Raw genomic sequence first — 17,462 nt, 5'->3', positions numbered from 1 at the left:
CACTAAAAAACTCTAAGCCATCTCCGTGGAGATGTTGCCTGTACAACGGCAAAGAGAATGACTGGGGTAGGCGGAGCCTAGGAGGGATCATGTGACCAGCTTTGCTGGGCTCTTTGCCATTTCCTGTTGGGGAAGAGAATATCCCACAAGTAAGGATGACGCCGTGGACCGGACACACCTATGTTGGAGAAAGCTCTATAAAAACCATACCTCACACTAACATTTAGCCAAGCAAATAAGATAGGAAAATAAATAAGAAAAAAATGAAGAAAAGAAAAAAAGTTGTGCGCAAGAATAAACCAACACCAGAAAAACAAAGGGTGAGGTCTCATGGACTCTCACCACCAAGAAAGTAATGAAATTAAAAGATAAGCATAAATTATGTTTTCTTCCATAAGGTAGTGAGAGTCCACATGCCATTACTCCTGGGAACTAATACCCAAGCTGTGAAGTCCATGAGTAATAAAACATAAAGGGTAGTATTTAAGAAACATCTTTTTTCACTGAAAAACTAAATCCATAACCCCAAAAGAACCAAAAACAACATTTTTAAATGTAATTAAAATGAATCAACCTTAGACAACTGACTTTCCAAGCAAAGGCTGCTAAAGAAGAAGGAAAAACATAAAAATGATGGAAGTTAGTAAAATTATGCAAAGAATACCTAGTGGCTGCTTTGAAAATCTGGTCAATTGAAGTTTCATTCTTAAAAGCCCAAGAAGTGGTGACTGGTCTAGTAGAAGTAGCAGTAATCCGTTTAGGTGGAGGCTGAGTTGCTTCCAAGTAAGCCTTATGAATCAGAAGTTTCAACCAAGAAGCCAAAGAAATGGCAGAAGCATTCGACCGTTTCCTGGAACCAGAAAAGTGAACAAATAAACTAGAAGTTTGTCTGAAATCTTTTGTAGTGTCAACATAATACTTTAATGCTCTAACAACATCCAAATTATGCAAAGATCTCTCTGAAGATTTTTAGGATTAGAACATAAAGAAGGTACAACAATTTCCCAACTTAGGCCTCGCTTCCATTGAGTCGTAATTCAGTTTGCGAGCACTCGCAAACTGTTAAATATGCTGTCGAAAGCAATATTGTTTATCGACTGTTTCCAATGGCGCGTTATACCTCAATATCGGCAGCTGGACTCTGGCTGCCGAAAAAATCTTTGCGTCCCATAGAAAGTAATAAAAGCCGTTAATCGATAAATTATACCAGGTTTCCAATGAAAGCGCAAACCGTTAATATACTGTCGGAGGCTGTCGATACATTGAGAAATATTACACCCAGCTCAACTAGGTGTAAAAGAGGAAAATTGTGCTTTTTGAGACCTATTTTCTATTGAAATTATAAAACTTGCAAATAATGCAAGTGTTTTAATGTAGAAATAAATTGTTATAAGCAATATTTATTGTTGTCTCATGTATAGAAATAGTTGAACTTATATTCTAATAGAAATATCAGTATATATTTAAATATAATAATATATGCAAGAACATATCTACAGAATGCAAACTAGACCTATGCCTAGGGCAGCAATACATATTACTTATATTTATGAAGTGGTAAATATAATTATATTAAAAAAATAGTATTTGATTATTAAAAATATGGATAAGTGTATCTTTATTTTTCTTGAGAGGTGATCACCGGTAAGGAGCATGGACGTTAAACGTAAATTCTATAGCGTAAGGTCGGGTTACCTTAGCAACTATGGAAACCTGGTACTAAAATGGAGCCGTAAATTACTTTTAGCTGTCGGCCGCTTCGGTAGCTTACGGCTCCATTTTTAACGACTCAATGGAAGCGAGGCCAAAATTGTCCAAAGACACAACCTTAGGCAAGAAATTACATCTCAACCTAAAAAATGCATTATCTTGAAGGAAAATATATAATAATATAAGAAGAATCACATGAAAGAGCAGATAAGTCAGAGTCTTCTAGCAGAAGAAATAGCCAAAATAAACCAATCCTTCCAAGAAATAATCTTTAAAGCCTTATGCAAAGCTTCAAAAATGCGGAGCCTGCAAAATCTTCAAAACCAAGTTAAGACTCCAAGGAGGAGAACTTGGTTTAACTACAGGCTTAATTCTAGCCAAAGCTTGAAAAAAACCTTAAATGTCTGGAAGATTAGCAATCTTCTTGTGGAACAGAACTGAAAGGGATGAAATCTGACCCTTCAAAGAACTGGTGGATAAACCCTTATCCAAACCATCTTGCAAAAACAGCAAAACCCTAAAAATTCTAAAAGAATACCAGGAAAAACCATGATTCATACACCAAGAAATAGTCCTCAAAATCTTATAATAAATCTTCCTGGTCAGAGGCTTACAAGCCTCTATCAGAGTCTCAATGACATATTGAGAGAACCTTCTCTGCTTAAAAACGATTCCATCAATCTACACGCCATCAACTTAGATTTGAGATTCGGGTGGAAAAATTGACCTTAAGACAGAAGGTCTAGACGCAGAGGATGTGGCCAAGGAAGACAACTGGACATCTGAACCAAATCTGCATACCAAACACTGCAAAACTAAGCTGGAGAAATTAAAATTTCTGATGCTTCCTCTTTTCTGATTCTAGAAATCACCATGGGAAAACAGAGGTGGAAATACATAAGATAGCCAAAATGACCATGGAACTAACAGAGCAACACAACTGCTTGAGGATCCCTGGAACTCACACAATAACTGGGAAAATTGTGATTGAACTGAGGCCATCAGATCTATTTCTGGGAGGCTCCAAAGATCCACTATCTAATTGAAAACATCCAGATGAAGAGACCATTCCCCTTGATTCAAGGACTAACTACTGTGAAAATATGCTTCCCAGTTGTCCACTCCAGGAATATGAACAGCAGAAGATTTACAACAATTGATTTCTGCCCAGTAAATAATTTGTGATACTTCTCTTGTGGCTAGGGAACTGTGAGTTCCCCTTGATAATTGGCATATGCTACTGCTGTAACATTGTCTGTATGCAATCGGAGATATATCCCTTTTCAAAGTAGGCCAACTCTGAAGGGCTCTGTAAATTACACAGTTCAAAAACATATTTAGGTAACCTCACCTTGCGAGGAGACCAAAACCCTTGTGCTCTCTAAGATACCTAGACAGCCTACCAACCTGAAAGACGTGCATCTGTAGTGATCACAGACCAAGAAGGACAAACAAAAGAAGCCCCCTGCGTAAAAATCTGATAATTTAGCCATCAAAACAGAGACGGGCTTGTTCTGAAATCTAGATGAGTCATTTAAGATAGCTGAGTATGATCCCTGCACCATTGTCAAAGCAAACCATACAAAAGGGGAGAGACATACAGAGAGGGGTGAGACAGAGAGGAAAAGAAAGCATTATAATCAATAAATTAAAAAAATAGATAATACTACCTATACTCCAAATACATACCTCCAAAAATCACTGTACTCTGAGGGGAAAATGGAGCACAACTAGGTCTAAGAACCCCTCTCACTGAAGAATCAAAATGGATCATGGACTCTAACCAACTGTATGAAAGAAATCATATTTATATTACTATTTCAATTCACAAGATTATTGAGGTTTTTTTTCTCAAATATAGTCAAAACATTTATGGATTTATAAATATATTAGGTAAACTTTATAAAATAAACAGAAATGGACAATATTTCAGTATTTTTGCATAAAAATTAGTCATTGGAAATCAAAAGAATAAAAAATATATTTTTGTTATGATTCAATACAATGCTTTTTATGCAACTAGGGGAAAGGCTTTTGCACTTTTGATGTTAGCATAGGGGTTTGCTGTGCAAAACATAATGCTTTCTCTCCCATATGAATTTTCGGATGCACAATAAGTTTTAATTTCTGAGCTTAACTTTTCCCATATTCAGAACACGAACAACCTCTCACTCTCATATGAAGATTTTGATGAGTAACAACATTTCTTATGCTGGTAAAACATTTTCCACATTCAGAACATGAAAATGCTTTCTCTCCTTTATGAATTTTCTGATGTCTAATAAGATGTGATTTCTGAATAAAACTTTTCCCACAGTCAGAACATGAAAATGCTTTCTCTCCTGTATGAATTTTCTGATGTCTTCTAAGAGTTGATTTGTCAGTAAAACACTTCCGACATTCAGAACATGAAAATGCTTTCTCTCCTATATGATTTTTCTGATGGCCAATAAGATGTGATTTCTGAATAAAACTTTTCCCACATTCAGAGCATGAAAATGCTTTCTCTCCTGTATGAATTTTCTCATGTCTAATAAGATGTGATTTCAGAGCAAAACATTTCCCACATTCAGCACATGAAAATGGTTTCTCTCCTGTATGAATTTTCTGATGTCTACTAAGAGTTGATTTGTCAGTAAAACACTTCCGACATTCAGCACATGAAAATGCTTTCTCTCCTATATGATATTTCTGATGGCCAATAAGATGTGATTTCTGAATAAAACTTTTCCCACATTCAGAACATGAAAATGCTTTCTCTCCTGTATGAATTTTCTGATGTCTAATAAGATGGGATTTCAGAGCAAAACATTTCCCACATTCAGCACATGAAAATGCTTTCTCTCCTGTATGAATTTTTTGATGTATAGTAAGATGTGATTTCAGAGCAAACCATTTTCCACATTCTGAACATGAAAATGCTTTTTCGCCTGTATGAATTTTCTGATGACCAATAAGATGTGATTTCTGAGTAAAACTCTTCCCACAATCAGAGCATGAAAATGCTTTCTCTCCTGTGTGAATTTTCTGATGTCTAATGAGATGTGATCTCAGAGCAAAACATTTCCCACATTCAGCACACGAAAATGCTTTGTCTCCTGTATACATTTTCTGATGTCTTAAAAGATTTGATTTCCTTGTATAAAATTTCTCATATTCAGAACATAAATTCCCCACGTTGCTACTTTGATTTTGAAGAAGACTGAAACAAGTTTCTGTATTTTCACCATGGCTAGGACTAGGATTACTGCAGTTTGTAAATTCACCTGTTGATAAGAAACACAATGGGATTAATGTTAGTTATTAGTGACATCATTATTATATTTTGAGGACATTTCAACTGTTATAAGTGTCTAGCATAAGAGTAAGGGGCAGGCTATAATTCCTACACCTTTCCCTAGATTCATGCTAATGCTTAAAGTGACATGAAACCTAAATTTCTTTTGTTATTCAGATTGAGAATACAATACTATATATATATATATATATATATATATATATATATATATATATATATATATATATATATATATATATAAATACACAAATATGTCCAAAGCACTAATCCCGGCAAAGGTGTAAAAAATAGAAAAACTTTTTATTCCAAAAAAGATTGAAAGCATAGAGTGAGTTGAACCTTACACATTGCATAGATGCAAGGTATACAAAGTAAAGCCGTGCCCCTCAGCAGACATGTTTCGTGCACAATGCACTTGTTCACTGCATGATATATATATATATGGCTTGAAAAACCCAGTGGTCCCGGACAACTAAACTTATACACACACACACACACATACGGGTGGAAAAATAGCACTATGGTTTACTAGTCAGGGGTTGAAAGGTACTAGTAATCTACTCAATGATAAAGATAGGAAAGTAAAATATCTAAGTTGTCCAGGACCACTGAGTTTTTCAAGCCCTGTATATGTATGTATGTATGTATGTATATATATATATATATATATATATCAAAATAACAAGAGTATTGCATTGAGCAATGATACATTTTTATTGGATTAACTATACATTTATAAGTTGATAAGCTTTCGGAAGAATGCCTTGCTTTCTCAAGTCTGAAGCAATTCTGACCAATTCAATGGAATTTAGAGATTATATCTTAATACACAGGATGGCTAAAAAGAACAGAAAGTGCTACCGAGGTCTGAGTGCAGGGAGAGGAGGAGGTGTCGTAAAAATGATGAGGGGGGTTTAGGTGACAGAGGCAGACAGTGTCCAGTGTAGTAGACAAGGGAAATATATGGTTTTCCATAGAGCATATACTGACATAAAGTTATATATCAACATGGAATCAATATGTATAAAGATGTGAAATTATGTATATAGAGGGAATATAAGATAGTCAAAAAAATGAGAAAAAAAAAGAAGGAATAATAATAATGACAAAAGTGTGGACATAGGCTTACCTGTGTACCTATGCATAGAAAGTGTGGAATATACACTGTAATTGACTATATGAAAGTACATTACAAAAAATGTTGATAATATGTTGAGTCCACATTTAGTCCAGAATTTAGCAAGTTGAAGTGCATTATCATTTTCATCTCAAAGGTCTTTCTTTCCATGGTATTTTTGAAGTTGGCTCTGAGAATCTTGATTTTGAGGTTTTGGATGGAGTGGTCAGGTTTTTGTTTCACAGTGATTTTTGATTGAGTGTCTGTGTAAGTTCATCTGAAAGTGCAGTTTTTGGCTTGTTTCTCCAATATAATATCCCACTTCACAGGCAGTGCAATGTATCATGTATACCACATTTGCAGATATACATGAATATGCCCCTTTAATGTTATAGAATTTACTCTTGTGATTTGCTGTGCTGCTTTCACAAATGTGTTGACATAATTTGCAGAGAGCTTTATTGCAGTGCTTGGTTCCATTCTGAGTGTTCTTTTTATCAAAGGGTAGTTTCCTCTGGACCAGTTTTCACGGAACAGGACCAGTGACCGCGGAGCCATCCAACGTGGAGATCCTCTTTGTACGATAACCGTTGCACATGGAAGATTGAATGCAAGGTACCCATTTTATATTTGGGGTACCTTGCATTCCTATTGGCTGAAATTTTCAAATCAGCCAATAGAATGTGAGCTACTGAAATCCTATTGGCTGATTTGAACAGCGAATACAATTTCAGTAGCTCACATCCTATTGTTTGATTTGAAAATTTCAGCCAATAGGAATGCAAGGTAGCCCAAATATAAAACGGGTATATTGCATTCAATCAAGTGCGTGGTGGTGATCGTACAAAGAGGATCTACACGCTGGATGGCTCTGCGGTTGTCAGTCCTGTTACGTGGTTATCTCCGCGTCGCCTTTGGTCCTGGATGAAGATTAGAAGAGGTCCCCGCTCTAGAAGATGTCACCGCCTGGAAGAAGACCTTCTCCGCTGGACTTCAGGAACAGTGAGTACCTATTTGGAGCTTAGATTTAGGATTTTTTTTTTTTGGGGTGACTTTTTTAGATTATGGATTTTTTGGCTTGTAAAAGAACTGATTGCCCTTTTAAGGGCAATGCCCATACAAATGCCCCTTTAGGGGCAATGGGTAGTTTAGTTTTTTTAGCGTTAGGTTTTTTATTTTGGGGGATTTGGTGAGTGGGGGGGTGGTTATTTGTTTTAAATGTAAAAGCGCTATTTAACTTAGGACTTTTTTTTTATTATGGAGCAGTTACACATAACATACACAAAAGTGGCATAAATGAGAATACAAGTGGCAAGAATACAAATGATTATGCATGCAATTATACATAAATCTGTGACAACAGTCCTCATTTTTGACCCAATTAATAGCATTCTAGGCCACTCATGGGCCTTTAATTAACATACATCCAAAAGATATTGGGATATTATGGAGCTGAGTCAAGTTATATAAACAAAATATTATGAAATAAAAATATACAGGGTTAGGCCAAATCCTAACCTTTTAGTATTATCTTAAAACATGAAATAATACATCCTGCAGAAATATAATTAGGACATGATGAAGGGGCTTACTAGAAATAAAAGATGGCGTCTGAGTGTTTTTAAGCATAAAAAAGGAAATTTATGCTTACCTGATAAATGTATTTATTTTACGATATGACGAGTCCACGGATTTCATCCTTACTTATGGGATATCGCCTCCTGGTCAGCAGGAGGAGGCAAAGAGCACCACAGCAGAGCTGTATATATAGCTCCTCCCTTTCCTCCCCCTCCAGTCATTCAACCGAAGTTAGGAAGAGAAAGGAAAAGCCAAGGTGCAGAGGTGACTGAAGTTTAACAAAAATAAAGACCTGTCTTAGAAAATGACAGGGTGGGCCGTGGACTCGTCATATCGTAAAAGAAATAAATTTATCAGGTAAGCATAAATTTCCTTTTCTTTTACAAGATATGACGAGTCCACGGATTTCATCCTTACTTATGGGATACAATACCAAAGCTATAGGACACGGATGAGAGGGCGGGACAAGACAGGAACCTAAATGGAAGGCACCACTGCTTGAAGAACCTTTCTCCCAAAAAACAGCCTTGGACGAGGCAAAAGTATCAAATTTGGAAAATTTGGAAAAAGCGTTAAGAGACGACCAAGTTATAGCCTTGCAAATCCGTCAACAGAAACATAATTTTTAAATGCCCAAGAGGAAGCCACAGCCATAGTAGAATGAGCCGTAATTCTTTCAGGAGGCTGCTGTCCAGCAGTCTCATATGCAAAACGGATGATACTCTTCAGCCAAAAAGAAAGGGAGGTAGTCGTAGCTTTCTGGCCCCTACGATTCCAGAAACAACAAATAATTAAGATGATTGACGAAATTCTTTAGTCGCCTGCAAGTAAAACTTCAGGGCATGGACCACGTCCAAGTTATGTAACAGACGCTCCTTCTTAGAAGAAGGATTGGGACACAATGAAGGAACAATAATTTCCTGAGTAATATTTTTGTTGGAAACAATCTTAGGAAGAAAAACCAGATTTGGTATGTACCACTACCTTATCAGCATGGAAAATAAGGTAAGGAGAGTCACATAGTAGAGCCGAAAGCTCAGAAACTCTGCGAGCAGAAGAAATAGCAACCAAAAATAAAACTTTCCAAGATAACAACTTAATATCTATGGAATGCATAGGTTCAAACGGAACCCCTTTAAGAACCTTAAGAACTAAATTCCAACTCCAAGGAGGAGCAATAGGTCTAAACACAGGCCTGATCCTAGTCAGAGCCTGAAAAAAAAAAGAACATCCGGAATATCTGCCAGACGTTTGTGTAGCAAAATAGATAAATCAGAAATATGTCCCTTTAAGGAACTTGCTGAAAACCCTTTCTCCAATCCTTCTTGGAGAAAGGACAAAATCCTAGGAATCCTAAACTTACTCCATGAGTAGCCCTTGGATTAGCACAAATAAAGATATTTACACCATATCTTATGGTAAATCTTTCTAGTAACAGGCTTACGTGCCTGGATCAAAGTATCAAATACCGAATCAGAGAACCCTCGCTTAGATAAAATCAAGCGTTCAATTCTCCAAGCAGTCAGCTGCAGAGAAATTAGATTTGGATGATGGAAGGGTCCCTGAATGAGATCTTCCTCAACGAAATCGGCTATGGTGGCAGAGATTACATGTCCACCAAATCTGCATACCAAGACCTGCGAGACCACGCCGGAGCGACGAGAATCCCGAAACCTTCTCTTGTTTGACTCGAGCAGTCACCCTGGGAAGGAGAGCAAATTGCGGGAACACAGAAACTGGGCTGAATGAACAAGTCACTGCCAAGGCATATACCAGTTGTACTGGTGGATCACTGGAACTGGATCCGCATCTTGTATGCTAGGCATTCCGACGAGACTCCATAAGATCCAATGTCGGCCTGTCCCAGCTGAGAAACAGGCAAAAACCTCCAACGAAGTTCCCATTCCCAGATGAAAAGTCTGACTGTTCAGAAAATCCGCCTCCCGGGTTTCTGCACCTGGGATGTGGCTCGCCGATGGATAATAATAGTGAGACTCTGTCCACTAAATCATCACCAAGGAACTCCTTGTTCCTCCCTGAGGAATGACGTAAACTACTGTCGCAATGTTCCGATTGGAATCTAATAAAAGCGGCCGAAGCCAACTGAGGCCAAGTCTGAAGTGCTTTGAATAGTGCTCACAGCTGTAGAACATTGATGGGAAGGAGAGACTCCAGTCGAGTCCATACACCCTGGGTCCCCAGGGAGTTCATCTTCTGATCCTAATATTAGAAAAGATAAATTTGTACAATCTCCATTCCACTGTCTGAGGATGTGCAGTTGAAAAGTCCTGAAGGAGCTCAGAATCTTAAATATTCTGACCCCTGTCAAAAAAACTCTTCTGGTTAGAGACTCGATTAGAGTTCCCCACCTATGAGTCCCCAGGTAGAGTAGAACAATGTAGGAATGAGACTTTGTCAGCTGAAAAGACGACGCCTGGATCAGAATGTCATCCAGCTAAGGCGTCACTGCAATGCCCCGCGGTCTTAGAACCGCCAGCAGAGACCATAGAACCTTTGTGAAAATCCAGGGTGCCGTGGCCAGACCAAAAGACAGAGTCACGAACTGAAAATGTTTGTCCAGAAAGGCAAACCACATGAACTTGTGATGATCTCTGTGGATAAGACATGAATATATATATTCTGTAATCCACGGAATCCATAAATGGACCCTCCTGGGTCTGGAAACCAAAATCTTAGAGGAAGAAGACACATTCACATACCAAGATTTCAACCCGAAGGCTCTGCGTGCTAAGACGGAAATCCCGAACTCTTAGCCGCCAACTTTGTAATCTGCAAGAAAGTCTATAACCGAACTGGCTAAAGCCAGAACTATAATTCCTTATATCCTAAAGGAACTCCATAGAGGTGTGCTTCTGTTCCATCCTAAGTCACAAAGGAGGAAAGCACACCAAGAAGCATACGTAATGTCCTAATAAAAGGACCCGTACTGCCACTTTGACTGAGACTATTTACTTAATAGTCCAAAACAAAGGATATGCGTGTACAGTCTTGCATAACGTAGACAAACGTCAGAAAAGTACATGGAAATTTGAGTGCCTGCCAATCTAGGGATGTAGGCACGTCGTCAGAGAAAGGGGTACCCATTGTGGGACATTTGACCAAAAAGTGTTACTGACTCTTTTAATCTTAAAAAACAGTAACTAGATATTCCACAGCGCAGAAAAAAACTTAAAAGGGACAGTCTAGTATAAATTAAACTTTCATTATTCAGATAGGACTTTTAATTTTAATCAACTTTCCAATTTAATTTTATTATCAAATTTGCTTTTTTCTCTTGGTATTCTTAGTTTAAACTAAACATAGGTAGGCTCATATGCTAATTTCTAAGCCCTTGAGGGCTGCCTCTTATAACATGTTTTTTAAATCTCTTTTCAACACAAAAAGACAGAAAGTACACGTGGGCCATATAGATAACACTGTGTTCAGGCACAGGGAGTTATTTAAGATTTAGCACAAAACAATGCTAAATTTAAGACAATAGATAATAAACAGTCACAGTCATGTGATCAGGGGGCTGGAAGAAGGTTCCTAGATACAAGGTAATCACAGAGGTAAAAAGTATATTAATATAACTGTGTTGGTTATGCAAAACTGGGGAATGGGTAATAAAGGGATTATCTATCTTTTAAAACAATAACAATTCTATGGTAGACTGTCCCTTTAAGTTAACAAAAGTTTAGTTTCAAGACCAGCTATTAGTTAGAGTGTACAATACCAAAAGTCCCTCTTGTGCGCCATGTCTTATTTTAAATAATCTTCCATGAAAGCATTGGGGACAGAACAATCTGAACGATCCATATTAGAATCGAGACAGAACAGAAAAGCAACAAATTTGTAGGACAGTTGTCAAAAACAAATGCACTGCTTTATGCGACTGAAAGAAGAAAAATTAGATAAACTCTTTACTGTCACTTTAACCACGGTTTGATTGAAACCCCAATACATCACTCAGGAAAAACCAGATGAAGGTTTTCATGAAAATGTCTGTCTATCCCTGAATGGGATACTGACAATAGGCGTAAAAGACGAAAAGAGTCTTAAGTGCCGCAATTTTTTATGGGTACACCATATAAGTACAAAGCTGAATTATAGATTAACCAGCTGAAAAGCATGAAATAAACACGTTACTATCTCTTAAAAAAGAAGAAACGTTATTTTATCTGTGCTACTGTCTGTTTAAAAATAAAACTGCAAGAGCTTATTTTCTCGTCTGCAAAAAGAAACACATCAGCACACAAGTAACAAGAATGTCAGATAAGACTGCTGAGAGGAGCCGTCAGTAGTTATCTGCCTTAATATCTGCAAAGTGAGAGCATGCTACTTAAGCATCTGTTAAACTTGCTACTAACAGACATTGCTATGTACAAAGAGCAACAATTCCCTTGTAAGGAACTGCAGAGCACTGCATGTGGGGTATGAAAGGTCTATGTAATGACCAGTGTTAATGGACACCTGTAAAGGATCATTTATAACAAAAATTAACACACCACACAAACGTTACTGTTTCTTTAATCTTAAAGTAACATTCTCCCTCGTGTTTTATAAGCAATCACTGTGCATATGTAGGACACTTGAGGAAAAAAACATAATTTATGCTTACCTGATAAATTCCTTTCTCCTGTAGTGTGGTCAGTCCACGGGTCATCATTACTTGTGGGATATTTGCTCCTCCCCAACAGGAAGTGCAAGAGGATCACCCAGCAGAGCTGCTATATAGCTCCTCCCCTCTACGTCACACCCAGTCATTCGACCGAGAACCAACGAGAAAGGAGAAGCTAAAGGGTGCAGTGGTGACTGGAGTATAATTTAAAAATTTAGACCTGCCATAAAAAACAGGGCGGGCCATGGACTGACCACACTACAGGAGAAAGGAATTTATCAGGTAAGCATAAATTATGTTTTCTCCTGTTAAGTGTGGTCAGTCCACGGGTCATCATTACTTGTGGGATACCAATACCAAAGCTAAAGTACACGGATGACGGGAGGGACAGGCAGGATCTTTATACGAAGGAACCACTGCCTGAAGAACCTTTCTCCCAAAAACAGCCTCCGAAGAAGCAAAAGTGTCAAATTTGTAAAATTTGGAAAAAGTATGAAGCGAAGACCAAGTTGCAGCCTTGCAAATCTGTTCAACAGAGGCCTCATTCTTAAAGGCCCAAGTGGAAGCCACAGCTCTAGTAGAATGAGCTGTAATTCTTTCAGGAGGCTGCTGTCCAGCAGTCTCATAAGCTAAACGTATTATGCTACGAAGCCAAAAAGAGAGAGAGGTAGCAGAAGCTTTTTGACCTCTCCTCTGACCAGAATAAACGACAAACAGGGAAGACGTTTGTCGAAAATCTTTAGTTGCCTGTAAATAAAATTTCAGGGCACGAACTATATCCAGATTGTGTAGAAGTCGTTCCTTCTTCGAAGAAGGATTTGGACACAAGGATGGAACAACAATCTCTTGATTGATATTCCTGTTAGTGACCACCTTAGGTAAGAACCCAGGTTTAGTACGCAGAACTACCTTGTCTGAATGAAAAATCAGATAAGGAGAATCACAATGTAAGGCTGATAACTCAGAGACTCTTCGAGCCGAGGAAATAGCCATTAAAAACAGAACTTTCCAAGATAACAATTTTATATCAATGGAATGAAGGGGTTCAAACGGAACACCCTGTAAAACGTTAAGAACTAGGTTTAAACTCCATGGCGGAGCAACAGTTTTAAACACAGGCTTAATCCTGGCCAAAGCCTGACAAAAAGCCTGAACGTCTGGAACTTCTGACAGACGTTTGTGTAACAGAATGGACAGAGCTGAGATCTGTCCCTTTAAGGAACTAGCGGATAAACCCTTTTCTAAACCTTCTTGTAGAAAAGACAATATCCTAGGAATCCTAACCTTACTCCAAGAGTAACCTTTGGATTCGGACCAATATAGGTATTTACGCCATATTTTATGGTAAATCCTTCTGGTAACAGGCTTCCTAGCCTGTATTAAGGTATCAATTACTGACTCAGAAAATCCACGTTTTGATAAAATCAAGCGTTCAATTTCCAGGCAGTCAGCTTCAGAGAAATTAGATTTTGATGTTTGAAGGGACCCTGTATCAGAAGGTCCTGTCTCAGAGGCAGAGACCAAGGTGGACAGGATGACATGTCCACTAGATCTGCATACCAGGTCCTGCGTGGCCACGCAGGCGCTATTAGAATCACCGATGCTCTCTCCTGTTTGATCCTGGCAATCAATCGAGGAAGCATCGGGAAGGGTGGAAACACATAAGCCCTCCCGAAGGTCCAAGGTGCTGTCAAAGCATCTACCAGGACCGCTCCCGGATCCCTGGATCTGGACCCGTAACAAGGAAGCTTGGCGTTCTGTCGAGACGCCATGAGATCTATTTCTGGTTTGCCCCAACGTCGAAGTATTTGGGCAAAGACCTCCGGATGAAGTTCCCACTCCCCCGGATGAAAAGTCTGACGACTTAGGAAATCCGCCACTCCCGGGATGTGGATTGCTGATAGGTGGCAAGAGTGAGACTCTGCCCAGCGAATTATCTTTGATACTTCCATCATCGCTAGGGAGCTTCTTGTCCCTCCTTGATGGTTGATGTAAGCTACAGTCGTGATGTTGTCCTGATGAACCCCCGAGTTGTTAACTGGGGCCAAGCCAGAAGGGCATTGAGAACTGCTCTCAATTCCAGAATGTTTATTGGCAGGAGACTCTCCTCCTGAGTCCATGATCCCTGAGCCTTCAGAGAATTCCAGACAGCGCCCCAACCTAGTAGGCTGGCGTCTGTTGTTACAATTGTCCAATCTGGCCTGCTGAATGGCATCCCCCTGGACAGATGTGGCCGAGAAAGCCACCATAGAAGAGAATTTCTGGTCTCTTGATCCAGATTCAGAGTAAGGGACAAATCTGAGTAATCCCCATTCCACTGACTTAGCATGCACAATTGCAGCGGTCTGAGATGTAGGCGTGCAAAGGGTACTATGTCCATTGCCGCTACCATTAAGCCGATCACCTCCATGCATTGAGCCACTGACGGGTGTTGAATGGAATGAAGGACACGGCAAGCATTTTGAAGCTTTGTTAACCTGTCTTCTGTCAGGTAGATCTTCATTTCTACAGAACCTATAAGAGTCCCCAAGAAGGGAACTCTTGTGAGTGGAAAGAGAGAACTCTTCTTTTCGTTCACCTTCCACCCATGCGACCTTAGAAATGCCAGTACTAACTCTGTATGAGACTTGGCAGTTTGAAAGCTTGAAGCTTGTATCAGAATGTCGTCTAGGTACGGAGCTACCGAAATTCCTCGTGGTCTTAACACCGCCAGAAGAGCACCCAGAACCTTTGTGAAGATTCTTGGAGCCGTAGCCAATCCGAATGGAAGAGCTACAAACTGGTAATGCCTGTCTAGGAAGGCAAACCTTAGATACCGGTAATGATCTCTGTGAATCGGTATGTGAAGGTAACCATCCTTTAAATCCACTGTGGTCATGTACTGACCCTTTTGGATCATGGGTAGGATTGTCCGAATAGTTTCCATTTTGAACGATGGAACTCTTAGGAATTTGTTTAGGATCTTTAAATCCAAGATTGGTCTGAAGGTTCCTTCTTTCTTGGGAACCACAAACAGATTTGAGTAAAACCCCTGTCCGTGTTCCGACCGCGGAACCGGATGGATCACTCCCATTAGTAAAAGATCTTGTACACAGCGTAGAAACGCCTCTTTCTTTATTTGGTTTGTCGACAACCTTGACAGATGAAATCTCCCTTTTGGGGGAGAGGATTTGAAGTCCAGAAGATATCCCTGAGATATGATCTCTAACGCCCAGGGATCCTGGACATCTCTTGCCCAAGCCTGGGCGAAGAGAGAAAGTCTGCCCCCCACTAGATCCGTTCCCGGATCGGGGGCCCTCAATTCATGCTGTCTTAGGGGCAGCAGCAGGTTTTCTGGCCTGCTTGCCCTTGTTCCAGGACTGGTTAGGTCTCCAGCCTTGTCTGTAGCGAGCAACAGCTCCTTCCTGTTTTGGTGCAGAGGAAGTTGATGCTGCTCCTGCCTTGAAATTACGAAAGGAACGAAAATTAGACTGTCTAGCCCTAGGTTTGGCTCTGTCTTGAGGCAGGGCATGGCCTTTACCTCCTGTAATATCAGCGATAATTTCTTTCAAACCGGGCCCGAATAAGGTCTGCCCTTTGAAAGGTATGTTAAGTAATTTAGATTTAGAAGTAACGTCAGCTGACCAGGATTTTAGCCACAGGGCTCTGCTTGCCTGAATGGCGAATCCGGAATTCTTAGCCGTAAGTTTAGTTAAATGTACTACGGCATCTGAAACAAATGAATTAGCTAGCTTAAGTGTTTTAAGCTTGTTTGAAATCTCATCTATAGTTATTGAGTCAAGAGTCTCTTCCAGGGACTCGGACCAAAAAGCGGCCGCGGCCGTGACAGACGCAATACATGCAAGGGGTTGCAATATAAAACCTTGTTGAACAAACATTTTCTTAAGGTAACCCTCTAATTTTTTATCCATTGGATCTGAAAAGGCACAGCTATCCTCCACCGGGATAGTGGTACGCTTAGCCAGAGTAGAAACCGCTCCCTCCACCTTAGGGACCGTCTGCCATAAGTCCCGTGTGGTGGCATCTATTGGAAACATTTTTCTAAATACAGGAGGGGGGGAAAAGGGTACACCGGGCCTATCCCACTCCTTAGTAATTATCTCTGTAAGCCTTCTAGGTATAGGAAATACGTCAGTACTCGCCGGTACCGCATAGTATCTATCCAGCCTACATAATTTCTCTTGGATTGCAACGGTGTTACAATCATTCAGAGCCGCTAATACCTCCCCTAGCAGTACGCGGAGGTTTTCAAGCTTAAACTTAAAATTAGAAATGTCTGAATCCACTCTATTGGGATCAGAACCGTCACCTGCAGATTGAAGCTCTCCGTCCTCATGTTCCGCATACTGTGACGCAGTATCTGACATGGCCCTATTATTATCAGCGCACTCTGTTCTCACCCCAGAGTGATCACGCTTCCCTCTAAGTTCTGGCAATTTAGACAAAACTTCAGTCATAACATTAGCCATGTCCTGTAATGTGATTTGTAATGGCCGCCCTGAAGTACCCGGCGTTACAATATCACGCACCTCCCGAGCGGAAGATGCAGGTACTGACACGTGAGGAGAGTTAGTCGGCATAACTTTCCTCTCGTTGTTTGGTGAATGATGTTCAATTTGTACAGATTGACTTTTATTTAAAGTAGCATCAATGCAATTAGTACATAAATTTCTATTGGGCTCCACTTTGGCTTTAGCACATATAGCACAGAGATATTCCTCTGAGTCAGACATGTTTAACACACTAGCAATTAAACCAGCAAACTTGGAAATACTTTTCAATTCAATTTACAAATAATATGAAAAAACGTACTGTGCCTTTAAGAAGCACAGAAAAAGTTATGACAGTTGAGTAACAATAAACCGGAGAAACTATAAAATCAAATTCTTTCCGGTAAAAACACAATTTTAGCAAAGGATTGCCCCCATTAGCAATGGATAACTAACCCTTTAATAGCAGAAAAAATGTACAGAATATAACGTTTTTTATCACAGTCAAAGCACAATCTCACAGGTCTGCTGTGAGTGATTACCTCCCTCAAAATAATTTTTGAAGACCCTTGAGCTCTGTAGAGACGAACCGGATCATGCAGGGAAGAAAACAGACTTGTGACTGAATTTCTGATGCGTAGTAAAAGC

At 39.5% G+C, this 17,462-nt stretch overlaps 1 protein-coding gene across 1 annotated transcript in view; it reads right to left on the bottom strand.

Annotated features, from left to right (window-relative positions):
* Nucleotides 1–3,579: 3,579 nt before the first annotated feature.
* LOC128657002 (gastrula zinc finger protein XlCGF57.1-like) overlaps nt 3,580–17,462 on the bottom strand; it is a 71,978-nt gene continuing 58,095 nt past the window's right edge. Inside the window, exon 6 of the mRNA XM_053711217.1 lies at nt 3,580–4,976. Within this exon, the coding sequence (XP_053567192.1) occupies nt 3,844–4,976 (1,133 nt within the window). The 3' untranslated portion in view covers nt 3,580–3,843. The remainder of the gene's footprint in view (nt 4,977–17,462) is intronic.

This window comes from Bombina bombina, chromosome 4 (genome assembly GCF_027579735.1).
Source record: "Bombina bombina isolate aBomBom1 chromosome 4, aBomBom1.pri, whole genome shotgun sequence".
NCBI classification, from domain to species: domain Eukaryota; kingdom Metazoa; phylum Chordata; class Amphibia; order Anura; family Bombinatoridae; genus Bombina; species Bombina bombina.
This window is presented reverse-complemented; position numbering and strand designations above follow the sequence as displayed.